Consider the following 14318-nt stretch of genomic DNA (forward strand, 5'->3'; position numbering starts at 1 on the left):
TTTTGTTGTAAAAGAAATAGGCTTCTACCACTTACAGAAAGGCTCCAGACACAACAGGTTTGCAGTTCATTACACAACGATGCTGCATACAGTCCCAGTCCTTAGCAGTAATTTTTAAAAATACTTTTAAATCAAAAACACCCAGCCACCCTTGCTTCCCTTTAAGAGTTCATGTTCTAGACATATAGCTCAAATTACAGTACAGATAGAGGTGTATGCTCTGCAACATCTAATATTTCCTTGGGAAATCCTGGGCTCATCTCTTTGAAAATTGTACTGTGCTATGCATATTTCATGAGATATACTCTTCCCACCAAGCATCACCTAAAAAAAGAATAGTTGGTTTTCATACCCCTCCTTTCACTGCCCGAAGGAGTCTCAAAGCAGCTTACAATCTTCTTCCCTTCCTCTCCCCACAACAGACACCCTAAGAATGCTCTGACAGGACCTTGACAAGCCCAAGGTCACCCAGCTGGCTGCATGTGAAGGAGTGTGGAATCAAACCCAACTCTCCAGATTAGAAGCCTCCACTCTTAACCACTAAACCAAACTGGCTCCAACCATATTTATTTGCTTCAATTACAGCACATCTTTCTCACTGAGCTGCAAAGTATATTAAATATATTTAAACTTACTTAATTGGTCAGCAGTAGACTTTCTCCAGTGGCATAGCAGCACTAAGATTACAGAATTGGGAAACAATGCAAACAACCAAACAAAAATACCCCCCCTCCATGGGGTAGCAAACCATAATGAAGAATTTGGGTTACAAAGGTAGAGGGCAAGGCAGTAAAGCAAAGAGATACAAACAATAAGCATCACAAAAGACTTCCCCAGCTATTCCATTGTACCACAGTACTAATCTTTTCATAAAACATAATCCGGAATGTTTGTTTTGCATATTCTGTGAAATGATATAAGTGGAAGGCCTTCCTGACCTCCATAGTCACTAAGGACTTCACAGGTGATAACCAATGCTTTGAACGGGAGCCAATAACTGATCGGTAACCTATGGAGTAACTGCAGAATGAGCATGGCACACATATTCACCTATTGCCCGACAGTAACCAGGCTGCCGTATTCTATATCAGCAAGTTACCATGACTTTAGAAACAAGCCCCCTGCAGAATGGCCTATGACAGCCTCAAGCTAGCAGTAGCATGGATCCATATGGCTAGATCAGCTGAGTCAAGGTCAGGATCTTCAGGATAAGCAAAGCTAGAAGAATGCATTTTGACAGCTGTATTAGTTTGTTTCTCCAGCTTGTTATTGCTTGTTTCTCCAGCACTAATGCAGGATCTAGTATACCACAAGGCTCTTAAACAAGCCAACAAGTGTCAGCTGGACCCCAACAAAAGTGGGAAGCATAATGTCATTTGAGATCTATGTCTTCCCAACCTGAATTATTTCCATCTTGTCATTAGTCATTTAACCATATAAGTAAAGCACTGGCTCAGGATCTCTGCAGTACCACCAGGCAATTTGCACAGAGAACTGTAGGAGAAGAAGAAGAGTTAGTTCTTATATGCCGCTTTTCTCTATCTGAGGGAGTCTCAAAGCGGCTTTACACAGATATTTAATAATGCTTTGTGGAACTCCACAGAACAATCCCACACTGTCTCCAATATCAACCCTCTGAGACTGGCTCATAAGAAGAGTTTTAAAACAATCAAAAGCTCAGTTGAATCTCTAGCACCTTCTAGTGTCTCCATTAGATGGTAGGTCCATAATGCCAAATGAAGCTGATGTACTCAGTAAGAGCAACAGACTAAGCATATGCTAATTTTAATCATGTTGTCCTAAACATTTATCTTCCCTTTTAAATGGGAGGTGTGTATTTCCCCCCTTCTTTGATGTATGTTTCCTGAGCTAGAGGTCCAAAAGCATTACTTCCCACCTGCTCCCACTGTCTTCAGTGCCTACGCACCTAGCCAGCATTGATGGTGATGAAGGCCACCTTAATCTGCCACTTCATTTAACAATAACCTCTTGAGTCAGGAAATGTATCAAGAAGAACAGAAACTGAATTCAGCAAAAATGGAACCAGATTATTTTTAGCCACTCTGTTACATTGCTAGCAGGATCCTGTGACGGATAAAAATCTATATCGCACCACCGGAATGAATTATGCAAACAGATAGGTTTACCTAAATGAATAGGTCTGGCAAAATTCAGTCTGTTGATCAATGTAGGATGATAAAGCTGCTCTCCTTTCTATTGAGATTGCTGAGGAGGGAGGGTGGTGCCGTATCCTAGGAGAACTCTTCTTTCCAGCAGCTGTTCAACACCTGGTTCATACCACATGCCGCAATCTGCTTTGAGAGAATTGTTCTCCCACTCTTCTGGGCAAGTGAATTACTCCCACAGTGCAAGTGTCCATTTAAATATAACTCAACACCAAAATTACAAATTCAAGAGAAAATAAACTAATGGAACTCATAGTAGCAGCCCTACAATAGAAGATATCATATGAGGCAATGAACAACTATATTTTAAAAGGCAGGAGGAAGAAAAATGTGAAAATTCACTCAAAAAGTTAAAAGGCCCTTGAGATAAATCCAGAGAGGAAATCAAAACCTAAACAGCCTAGGCATTCTGTCTGACTACAGGCATGCAAATAGCATAATTTTTAAAACTCTTTCAAAAATACCCCCCCACACACACACATTTCATAAGACTACCTTTTAAAAATATTTTTCTCCACTAGCCAATATCCCTTGATTGCTTCCCCACCATCCAAATCCTAGCAATACCTTCTTGCTCAGATCTCCAAAACATGCATCTGCTCCTGCCCCTTGTGACGCCTAATCACCACCCCTTTCACCCTTTGGCATCTGTACTGATCCAAGGGTTAGGTCAGGGATTCCCAACCAGGGTTTCAGGGAACCTTAGGGTTACACAAGAGATCCCTATGGGTTAAACGGCCTTTCCCAGAAGTTCAGATGGCCACTGACATCACTAAATGTCACTGGAGCCCATTTCCCCATTGTTCTACAGCAGCAGTTCTCAACCTGGGGGTCACGATCCCCCCAAGGGGTAATTTGACCTTTCCTGGGGGAGGGGTTGCGTTGGCGGCATCCTGCTGGCCAAGTTAGGCTCTCAGCTATCTTCCTGCCCCAGCTGGGCTCATCTTGCCCAGCAGCCACTTCACACAGCGGCCAATTCCCACCAGCTGTGCTTCAGGCATTTTTCCTCATAGCAAGTGACTATCCTCAGGATGTGTCTATAGCACCCCCAGTTGCTATGCTGGTGACATATCTGCATTCGAGAAACTTCATTGCATAAGTCACACAGAATGACCATCAATATTTTCCCATGTCAATATTTATTTTTATTTAATATGATTCTCAAAAGATATTGCAGCTTCCCCCCCCCTCCTCCAAAAAACAACACAAATGGCTGACTTACCACTGCTAATCATATTCCCAGCACTATTTCAAACTTAAAAACTGCAGGTTAAGAGAGCTCTCTCGTTATATAGACTAATATGAAATGTTTAGAAAAGAAGTAACCTATATGTTTGTTTTGTTAGGATTTTTCCCAGATAGAAAAAAGAGGAACATCGCTTACCTTTCTGTTTTATTTATTTAAAAATTAATAATAATAAATCCTCTTATCCTGTATTATCTTGGTGCTCCAGTATCTAATAGCCCTAGGGGGACAAAGATGAGTCATTTAACAAAGGAAAGGAAATCTGACACGGTGGTTACAATGGAAAACTCAGCACATTTGGGTGCAGTCCTTTACCCTGCTGTGTGTGATCCTGGGCAAATCAAGGGCAGGACAACTGGCTGAAGTGCTCCAGACTGTACAGCTCCTTTAAGTGAATGTGATTTACTTACGGTGATGAGCAGATAAAGATCTTGAGTACTGGAACAGTCACAACAACTTCCAATTCTGCTCTGAAGACTATATAATCAAAGGACTGCACCTACTGTGCACAAAACTGTGAACAAAAACGGCCTCCAAATTCAATTCCGAACTGAGCAAGATAACCCAAAGCATGCAATAAGAGCGCAGATAAATGTACACCTTTTTGCTCAGCATGTGCCTTTCCAAAAAGTGGGATTTTTAGGAAATACTGGGAGAACTACACAAATGGGTAAATATATTATTTATATGACTTAATAAACATAGAGGAAGGAAACGAAAGCTGCTCAGACTGCTAAAAACCAACCCTTTGATCTTATTCACCGTTCTCATTACAGACCTTGCTAATCCTTGTGAGATTTCAAAAAACTGTTTTCTTTGAGTTTCTAGCAAGCCAAACTGAGGTTCTCTTTTCAAATTTTGTTGTTTGCCCAGCAATCCCACATACAAGATACTCAGCTTTGGCATCTCCTCTGCCTCACAGGAGAATAAACCTGAGTTTTTCACTAAGCAGAAAGAAAAGGGAGGGAAGAAACTTGAACCCTGCCTGATATTTTGCTTCAACATTTACCAGGACCCCTAAACAGGACTACTGCGACATCCTAGTTGGCTTGGGATAACTCTCTATCCTCACTGGGTTCTACTTTCCACTGCAGTGTGGCACTGACTAATGGCATGCTCCCAATGCCAGCGGTCTATGAACAAGTTCTGCAGAGCAGAGATTCAGATAGGTGACTTTCTTCAGACTACTGGTTCACAAAGTCCAGGATCAAACTGTGAGGAATTCTTCTCTACCCCATGGAACAAAGAAACTGCCCTTATTTACTTCACACTTCACAGATCATTGATGAAAATCTGATTTGTATTCAACAGCAGGCTGGTAACATGGTGAAGTTTTTACAATCTGCCTTTCTCATTGAGGCTCAAGACAGATTTTTTTTTCTCCTTATTGCACAGAATGACATGGTGCTATTTTGGACGATGACACTTTGACCTACAGATCAGGGATGGAAAGGGAGAGGGGCCAGAAGGGCAAACTCTTAAGGCATTCCTTCCCTTGTGGGTTCCTCTCCCTGTTTTCACCTTCTGCTTGCTCACCCCAGGACAAGTGAGATTGGGCCTCTCGAAAGGCAAGTCCTGGTAACAGGGTAGATAAACACTACAGGAGAGCACTGTGATACTGAAATCCTGGCCAGTGCTCTTATTTCCAAATTAAATGAAATGCCATGAATGACCATTTACGCAATCTAGTAGATGGGGGGGGGGGAGATGCACAGAAATCAGCACATTTTAAATTAGGCCACTCAAACCATGCATGAGGCATTCATCATTAGCATGATGCCCAGTCTCAAGAATACATACCTCTCATATTCCTTAATCATCCAGGCTATGTAACATGTGAGCAGGTAAATTATCGCCATTTATAAGATCCACATTTTACATACCAGCTTTAGTATCTCTACACAAAATGAAGAAGAACAGGAGCTTGCAAGGATGCAAGACAAAAAGCCAGATGGGGCAGCAATCTGCTTCAGGAAGAGCAAACACCACATGCCTACCATGCTATTACACTTCCCCCATAACTGCATATTGCAGATATGCCCCCAAAGTGTATAAGATTTTTAAGTGCATTAAGCCGTCCACACTTCGTACAAAAGTCTGATGTCAGGATATAAAATAATCAAAAATGCCCTTGCCTGCCATTTAATTTGCTTACACAACCTGTACTGAACTAAAAAGAAACTAGCCACGCTAAACGCTAACCAAAGAAGCAGGAAAGTACAGGCTATGCTTTTTTCTTCGAAGAACAGTGTTAGGCATGACTTGATGTGCAGATGCTACCTGTGAGTGTTCCTTGGGAAAGTAATGAACTTTACACATGCTCAGCAACAACATTGCTTTAATGTTTCAAAGCTGAACCCTGGAAATTCTGGACTGATAGCTCAGACGTATATCAAGATCCAGGAACAAAAAATAAAAAGTAGGAAAGGAAATTTAGGTATTTCCCAGATGATGGTTTTCTTGCACAAGAAATGCATGGCTGCTGCCGTACAGGACTGCAGTCTCTTCCCTCTGTCAGAGCATGTGTTTGGGAAGGGGTGGAGCCACATGCCTTGCCACCAGCTAGCCTGTCAGGTGTGGGAAGATATACAATTAGTCAACCCCCAGATGCTCATCAATCCTCCACCCCCAGAGTGCTAACTAAATCGCCTGCATTAACAGTGGCTTTCGATTCAGCATCCTAAAAACCTTTTGCTGAAGATTCCAGTAATATAGTCCCTGATGATGTTCATCAAACAGGCCGACAGTACCAATGTTAAGGAAGGAGGAAAGTGTCTGCATGCTCAAATCAACACCTCCCTAAAATTCAAAACCCAGGCAGTTGCCTCCCATGTCCTTTCTCGGTCACCTCAAATGAGGCTTCCAAACATACAGCTGTGCTGGCAGCTTAATGCTGAAGCTCTTCGGACTAGATAGCTAACACGACACCCCCCCCTCCCCTCCCAATCCTTGATTCTTTTACTCTCCCTGCCACTCCTGAAGTGTTCCTACAATACATCAAGAGAGCAAACGTCTGTTGAAAAGCGTCGGAAGGGGAAGGAGAACGAGATTTCCCGGGACACGACCTGCTCCTCCCGGTGAGAAGCCGCATCCCACCGGGGCCTGGGAGGACTGCCTACCGCCTCCTCGTGCACGCTCACCTCCTGTGCTGGAAGCCTGAAGGCTGGCGCGCTTCCTCAGTGGGGAGCCGCTCTTGGGGGGCACGATGCCGGACGACATTTTGTCCCTTCTTGATGCGCCGCCGGAGTCTCACAACCGGCACGGCTGCGAGCGATCGGGCTCCAGACAACGGCGGAGACGGCGGTGGGCCGCGCCCTCGCTATTGATTGATGGAGAGCGCCGCACTCCCGCCCGAGGGGCTGGCCAGAACCCCCGCAGACGGCCGCGAGCGGATCTCCAGCCGGAGTCCCGCTTTTGTTCCCTCCCGGCCGCTCTTACGGAAACACCCGGGCTGCAGTCCCGGGCGCTTGGGAGCACCCTCGCCGGAACCCGCGCCGTTTCAGTTTGCATGGGCCGGAGAGCGGCGTTTGGCGCTCTGAAGGGTGCGCCCTAATCCCCAGCATTTGGCTGGCCCTCCCGGTTCCAGGGAGCCCGAATGCAGGCTAGGATACGGGGCTTCGCGCACGCAGGAACACCCGCCTCGTAGCGTGAGAACAAACGTGCTCCACCTACGCCTTGGAAAAAATGGAAAATTCCAAGTCGCTGCCTACCCGCTGGCTGCGCCGACTACCGAGAGGCATTAAACATGTGTTCAAACGGCTCCGTGCCTAGGGGCCCTTCTTCCCCCAGAGGCAAGCATCCGGAGTAGATCTGCGCCGCTTTGGGCTAGCCTCCGAGGAGAGCGAAGGCGCTCTTCCGACTGCCAGCGGCTTTCCCCGCCTGGATTTCGAAGGAAGCGACTACGGGGCTTTTTATTCAGTCAATCGAACAGACCCATATGGGGGAAGGGGGAACCCCCAGATTTCGTATTGCAGGGGAAAGACTCGGACTCAGACAGGAGCACTTCTCCATCGCTCAGCCTCTAACAATTGGGGAAGGGGGCCGGAGACGGAACCACAGCCAGCTCCCCTCCCCCCCCCCGGAAGCTTCCCGCCGCCCTCTTTGTCGCTAGCGGCACTGGCGGCCAGCTACCGGGCCTGCTCTTTCCCTCTTGGGCTCGCTGACCCAAGAAAGGCGGCTGGGAAGCCCCGGGCTCCTCCCGCGTAGGCCTGGCCGCCAGGGGGGCGGAGCCTGCCATCAGGGCGTGGCGCCCGCGGCGCTGCGTTCCGTTCCGTTCCGCACGGGAGCCCGACAATTTGCGGGTGGCGTAAGTGCCGCCTTTCCCCACTCTTGGGGAAAAGTTTGCAAAACGGCGGTTACGCAAAGGTTTGGCCTAGAGATTCGTGCCTGCGGCTGCTTGGGCGGCCAGCGCTTCTAGGCGGGCGCGGAGGACGGAATTCGTCTCCGGAGGAAGAGCTAACCTGGGCCTCCCAACCCGAGGGGCCCGCGGGGAAGGGGGCTTCGCCGGCGCGTGACTGCAAGGCCCAGGGTCGCTTGTAACAACTCGCCGCCAGGTCCTGGTGAAGCTCGGTGCACGTGGCAGCAGCAAACGGCCTCAGCTCTGCCCGGGGGCTTCCTCGTCCCCATCCCTCCGCCTTGCTGCAAACCAAACTTCCTGTGCGGGGGGTTGGACGGCATCGGCCCCGGGCAGAGAAGGGGTCATGGAGGAGGCAAGCCCTCCGCATCCGCTTTCGACGCCTCTCTTCCTGCCGGCGCGCCGCCTTGCTCCTGGTCTTTCCCTTGGCAACCTGGGGGGCAGGCTGCTTTGCCAAAGGGGCACTTCTCGCCTTGGCAGGCTGCCGGTTCTCTCCCCCCCCCCCCGGCTTCTGCCCAGAAAAGTTTGCTCGGGGCCGTCCTGCCTCTCGAGGAGAACCTGCTGCGCAGTCAAGAGAAATGCTGGGGGTAGCGAGGAGGGGGGGGGGAAGGGGCAAGGGTCGGGGGCAGAAGTGACAAGCCCGAAAAGGCCGGGAGCATTTCTTTGTTTAAAGCGGGGCACGTCGATCCCTACCTGACGCCATGGCGACCCTGGAAGGGGTTCCAGCTTATGCCGAGCAAGCGAAAGGGGCTGCCCTCAACTCCAGCTGTGCCTATCCGCGCGAGGAAGCGCGACAGTGGCGGCCTCTTCAGATTTGCAGGGCCCGGTGGGGGGGGGGGGGGGGTAACCACTTCCTCCTGGAAGAACCCAGCCCAGATCCGCGTCTTGGTTTTTGTACTGTGGCCGGAATCTGGAGTCCTGGTCACTGCAGGGCCGTTTAGATGAGAAAAGAGCTGTTAGTGGAGTGAATCCCTTCCTGGATTCTAGCTCCGCCACCCCCTTTACCTACCACGACTCGCAGGTTGGGCGTCCAAAGGCCGCCCCGCTGTGAGCGATCGTGAACAGCAGTTCCAGTTTGCCGAAAGAACTTTATCCTCAGAGAATGGCGCCACCTTGCCCCAGTGTGTTTCTCAACTAGGAATTTAGCAATAGAGAGGGACATCTCTCCAGCTTGTCAATACAAACAGGGGCTTTTAGAAGCCTGGCAATATTTCCCCTACAAAAAAGAATGGGAGTTGCTCTATAATGCTGCCAGTAGACGTGTATACAACCATAGTGTAAATAACTTCTTGGCAATATCAAAGAATTGTGCCAAAGATTTATTTTGTCCTTTCAAGTTTAAATTACTTCTAAGAAAAGATGTGGCATAAAGCTCCATTTGGCATTACTTGCTAGATTGCATCAAAAACTTAAAAGGGTCATTTCTCTACCTCTTGTGATGATGATGTTAGCCATTCAGTCAAGTCCAGTTCTTGGTGATCCTATGGCTCAGCTGTTGCCACATTGTTTTTATTTTGCCCCACTTATAGTTGTATAATGTTCTGGTCAGTGTCCATTTTTATTGTATCTAACCACCATATTCTTTGTTGGCCTGGTTTCATTCACCACTGACCAATCATAATTGCTTAATAGCTTTCTCCGTTGAGGATCACATGATATAGCGAAATTAAGTCAGCCGGAGTTTCATGATTTTGCTTACCAGTGATATATCAGGCTTTATGCACTAGGATTTCCTTGTTTGTGACTTTTGCTGTCCATGGAATCCACAGAAGCTTTCTCCAGAATGAATTGATTCTCTTGTGCAATTTTTTTCATCATCCAGTTTTCATAGCCATAAGGCTATTGGAAATAGCATATGTCTTAGCAACACACGTCACCAGCTGAACAGGATCAGGCCAGCTATTGGCAATCTAGCATAAAACAAGAACATTAATTCTAGTTTGGGCCAGTGTTCATCCTCCAGTGTTGTATATTTTGCTCTTGACTTTAACCCAATGATTTCTTCTGAGACAAGGGGACTTTGATGGGCCATTTTCCCTCCCATTTATTCTATATCTTGGCTGATACCCCTTCTCTGGGAAAGCATGTGTTATGTAAGCCCAGCATTGTGGGGTATTTGTTCTTCTATATCCACCTCTTACACAGTGAAAACAAAGACTTTGCTTCCATATTTTAAGAAATAACTAAATTATGTATAAATTATTTGCACAGCATCCTATAGAAACAAAACTGATGTTGCTTATAATTGATCAAGCTGTTTCCCCATATAACTCGTTTAATTGTAAACCATAACAATGGTGCAGTTAGACTGCTGGTCAGGTATTGGGAGGGTATATTTCCAATATTCCAGTAAAATCCACTCCCAAGCTCAGTTCAAATTGCTGGTTTTGTGCTTTAAAGCCTTACATATTTTGGGACAAAGATATCTGATGGACTTTCTTCTCCCATAAATTCCTGCCCATGAATTAAGATTGCTGGGAGATGCCCTCCTGACTGTTCAACCAATTAAAGACGTCTGGCAGTTTTTAATCTGTGTTATGAGTTATATAATTGTTAATTATTTTATTGTATTTTTATAATACTTTCTATTGGAAGCCAGCTTGTGGCCCACAGTGGAGAAACATGGCTAACTACAGTTTTAAATAAAGAAATTAATATACATTTCATCAAAGCACTGTTCTATGCTTGTAATTAGGGAAACTTGCATTCACTTAAAATCATAGTTCAAGAACCCAATTTTATTTTATTTTTCAAGAATATCAAAGGTTGATGTTTTTAGATGATGTAAGTTAACTTTCCCCCCCTTTTTAACAAGAAACTGTAGACAAAACAAGTACTAGACTTTCTTCAGTAACACACCTACTTCTGGAAAAATATGAAAACTTACCTGTTCTGAAAGGCTTTTAATGTAGAAGAACTTTTTATTGCTGCAATTTTTTTAATGACTTGGTCTTTATAGCTGCTGTTGTTGCTATTTATTTTATACCATGACTGAATCAAACTCAATGTTTTTATTGTATTAATTGTTATTGTAAGCCAACTTGAATTTTTTTAAGGTAGAAAAGCAGGCCATAATTACCTAAATAAAATTAACACTTGGGAGTTTGACTTGAAATCGTGCATTTTTGTAGTTTTCAATGTGATTTAAATAAAATTTGTTAATGAGTTTTGAATTCTATCTAAAGTGCACTTATTTTAAATGAAATATCCTGTGCAAAATGGCATGGGTATAATAAATTATATCTGAGTATATCGATAAACAATTTTGATTTTTGGACAATGGGTTTTTCGGGTTTCTTGACAGCATAATAAAGATCTTTCATCTTTTGATCATTCATTTTTCATCAAAATCAATGAATTCGGTCCCATTAAATTTTCAGTACCCTGGGCAGGGTTCCCTAGGTTTTATTAAGGTTAGCCACTAGGCGGGGCTAGAAAGCATTTTCTTGGAGAGACTGTCAGTGGATGGTTAAGATGTGAATACTAGGACCAGCCTAATCTTGTCAGATCTCAAAGCTAAGCAGTGTTGACCCTGGTTAATATTAGGATGGCAGATCACCAAGGAATCCCATGGCCACTATGTAGAGACAGGCTGTGGTAAATCACCCATGAATTTCTCTTGTCTTGAAAACCCCACAGGTTGGCATGAGTCAACTGTCACTGGACAACACTTTACACACACACACACACAATATTTACTACTAATGATGCTAGGTGTTTTAAGAGCACACAGGCTGTAGTGCTGATAGGAACATCTCCTTTCTGTTGGACCCTAATTTTCAAGTTTTAAAATAAGTCTAATAGAAGTTGAATGCAGTTTTCCCATCTGCCACAATGCCTAGAAATGTTTCCTGCTCAGATTCTGTGTCTCTTGATGCTGTCAGAGATTAAAGAGCAGTTGTAATTTAAAGACTGCATAGATCAGTGACCTAGATCTGTAGAACTCAAAACAAATCAGTTCTGGATCTTTCAGAGAAAGTATTAGAATAAGAGAAGCTATGTTGAATCAAGCCCATCCAGTCCAGCACGCTGTGTCACACAGTGGCCCAAACCCAGATTCCCTCAGATGACTCACCAGTGGGGCCAGAAATCCTGGAAATCATTCTCCATGTTCGCATCCAGGAACACATGATCCAAGTAGAATAATGACACCACTGCCAACATAAACATAAACTCAAAAACATGCACAATTACCAGGCTGTGATTGTATGATTGTATGCTGTAGCCCAGGTGATCTCAATGGTACATACTTCCATGTGTGCTTATCTAGGGTCAAGATGAATGTTACAGCAGTTGTTTAGGGCTATTCTAGCAGACTACAGCTCAACATGGCATGACATACAGTAAAGTGAGTAAAGGTTAATTGTTATTTTGGTACAAACACAATGGTGCACTTTCTTAAGTTACTTTTAAAGGAAATAAATGCCATGTAATGTGAGACCGATACCTTGCAACACAAGAACTATAGCAAAACAAATTTTATGGGATAGCAAAACAATTTTTTTGTAGAGGCACAAGTTAAATAAGCATCAGCCATTCAGGTTGCTCAATTCACTTTTATCTTTTTTCAAACACATGCAATTGAGGCATCTGCTCAGTGGCAGTCTGGTTGCAGTGCCTTCTAATTCAAAAGGTATACTCTAAGCACTTACTGTCCACTTAGCAATCAGAAACACTGCTAACCTAGACATATTGTAAGTGGCAGTGATAAAGAAAGAAGGACTCCAGTTATTATATTGAAGCTCTGAATTAAATTATAATGAAGTGCTCTAATGGTAGGCAATTAGAAAACCTTTGCAGTACAGTCCTAGGAAGCTCAATTATCTATAAAGATTTTATCATAGTTTTGTGGAATATTTTATAAATAAACTGTTCTACCAAACTCACACTGAATATTTATTTTTTAGGTTTGTTGGATAATTGACATCACCGACGTGACTTTTGACAACTTCAATGACAAACATGTCAAGGATCAATTGTACCCTCTTTCATAATCCTTTTAGCAGAGAGACAGAGCCCCAAATGCTATCATTTCTAAGAAATGCTGGTCTTCCCCCTTTAAGCCCATACTGCTCTTCACAGCTGCCACTCCATAGCTTTGCTTGGTTTTCAGGTGCTCCCTAATGTTTGCCCTTTACCTATTTCTGTCTCCACCCCGACATGAGCCTCACAAAAATCACCAGAGTATGTGAGGCCTATAAAATTAAGGAGGAATGTTTCACTGACAGGATTAGGGACCTGCTCTAGGCAATTGCTCTGGAAAATCACTTTAATCCTTGGATGGAGAATAGAGTATTTTTAGAAAGCCAGCTCTAAGCAAAGGGGATTCCACGCACTCTTGTGGCTTTCTTTCCAAGCTTGGGGTTGGTGGCAGGCCATTTCTAAGGGAAAACCCAGGGGGGTAGGTAATCATGCTAATTGTATGGTAACTGGGACATAAAGAGTTATCATTATATTAGACTAATCAATAACTCAAAATGGTGCACACAAGAAGAAGCTAAGAATTGGGCTATCCTTGTTTTTAGGATCAGATCCCAGAAGAGGTCTAGGGTGGAACATAGCACTCTGTACTCTTGGCTTCCCAAACATGCTGTTCTATACCCCACACCTGGCAACCTTTAATCTTTACATTCTGAGGTTAGAAAGGGCTTTGAAAAAATAGGATGTTCCATTTTTTTCAGTGGACATGACCCATCCAAGGTCAGGAAGAACCTGATTTTCTGATCATATCTCATACTGCTTTTCAATAAAAAATGTTCATTAGTATTTTTTACATAGATGCCCATTTTAGAGAGAAATAGAGAAATATTACAATTCCTCATGGGAAAGGTTATTAGAATACATTGAAGAAGTCCTGCATTTTCCCAAATGATTATGTCTTTGAGTACAGGACTGGCAACATACTCTGAGGTGGGGCATCTTCCAGGGCTCAGGGCTTCTTGTAGGGACTACTGCCCAGCCTGCAAACCTCTTCTGCCATTCCGTGCCCCCTTGTTTTACCCACTTGCTTACAAGTGCTCCATTTTCTGTGCTCTCAGCTACCTGAGCTGCACAGCACTGCTGGGGAAGAGCATACAGATGGCAACTCTTACAGCAGCAGCATTCCAGCTGTACATACCTCCCAGTGCCATTGAGAAAAGGGAGTGCAGGTGGCTGTGGGAGGGAAATCATGAGCAAGCAGGGGAAGGATGCAACTGCAGGCGGGGATACATGGGTGGGGACACAAAAGGAGGTGTTAGTGGGGGTCTTGGTCGTGAGGTTAGTAGAAGAAGGGGAGCCCTGAGCATTCTCTGCTCAGGGCCCATCAGAATCTGGAACCAGCCCTGTTGAGTGTTCCCTCTAATAGAAGTGTAACGAGTGCAGGCATATGGATGTTTGCACAACAGCTGAGTAACAGGTGAGGACTGCCAACCCCAGGCTTGGAAATTCCTGGAGATTCAGGAGTAAACAAGGGTTTGGAGAGAGGAGAGACCTCAGCAAGATATAATGCCAAAGAATACACTCTCCAAAGCAGCCATTTCCTCCAGTTCTG

General features: G+C 44.8%; 1 protein-coding gene across 3 annotated transcripts in view; it reads right to left on the reverse strand.

Annotated features, from left to right (window-relative positions):
• AMPD2 (adenosine monophosphate deaminase 2) overlaps positions 1–8746 on the reverse strand; it is a 51031-nt gene extending 42285 nt beyond the window's left edge. Inside the window, exon 1 of one of the 3 annotated variants that reach the window (XM_077334197.1) lies at positions 8480–8746. In XM_077334197.1, coding sequence (XP_077190312.1) covers positions 8480–8489 — 10 coding nt within the window. In that variant the 5' untranslated portion in view covers positions 8490–8746. The other 2 variants (XM_077334199.1, XM_077334196.1) reach the window with 2 other exon arrangements.
• Positions 8747–14318: the final 5572 nt, after the last annotated feature.

This window comes from Paroedura picta, chromosome 4 (genome assembly GCF_049243985.1).
Source record: "Paroedura picta isolate Pp20150507F chromosome 4, Ppicta_v3.0, whole genome shotgun sequence".
NCBI classification, from domain to species: domain Eukaryota; kingdom Metazoa; phylum Chordata; class Lepidosauria; order Squamata; family Gekkonidae; genus Paroedura; species Paroedura picta.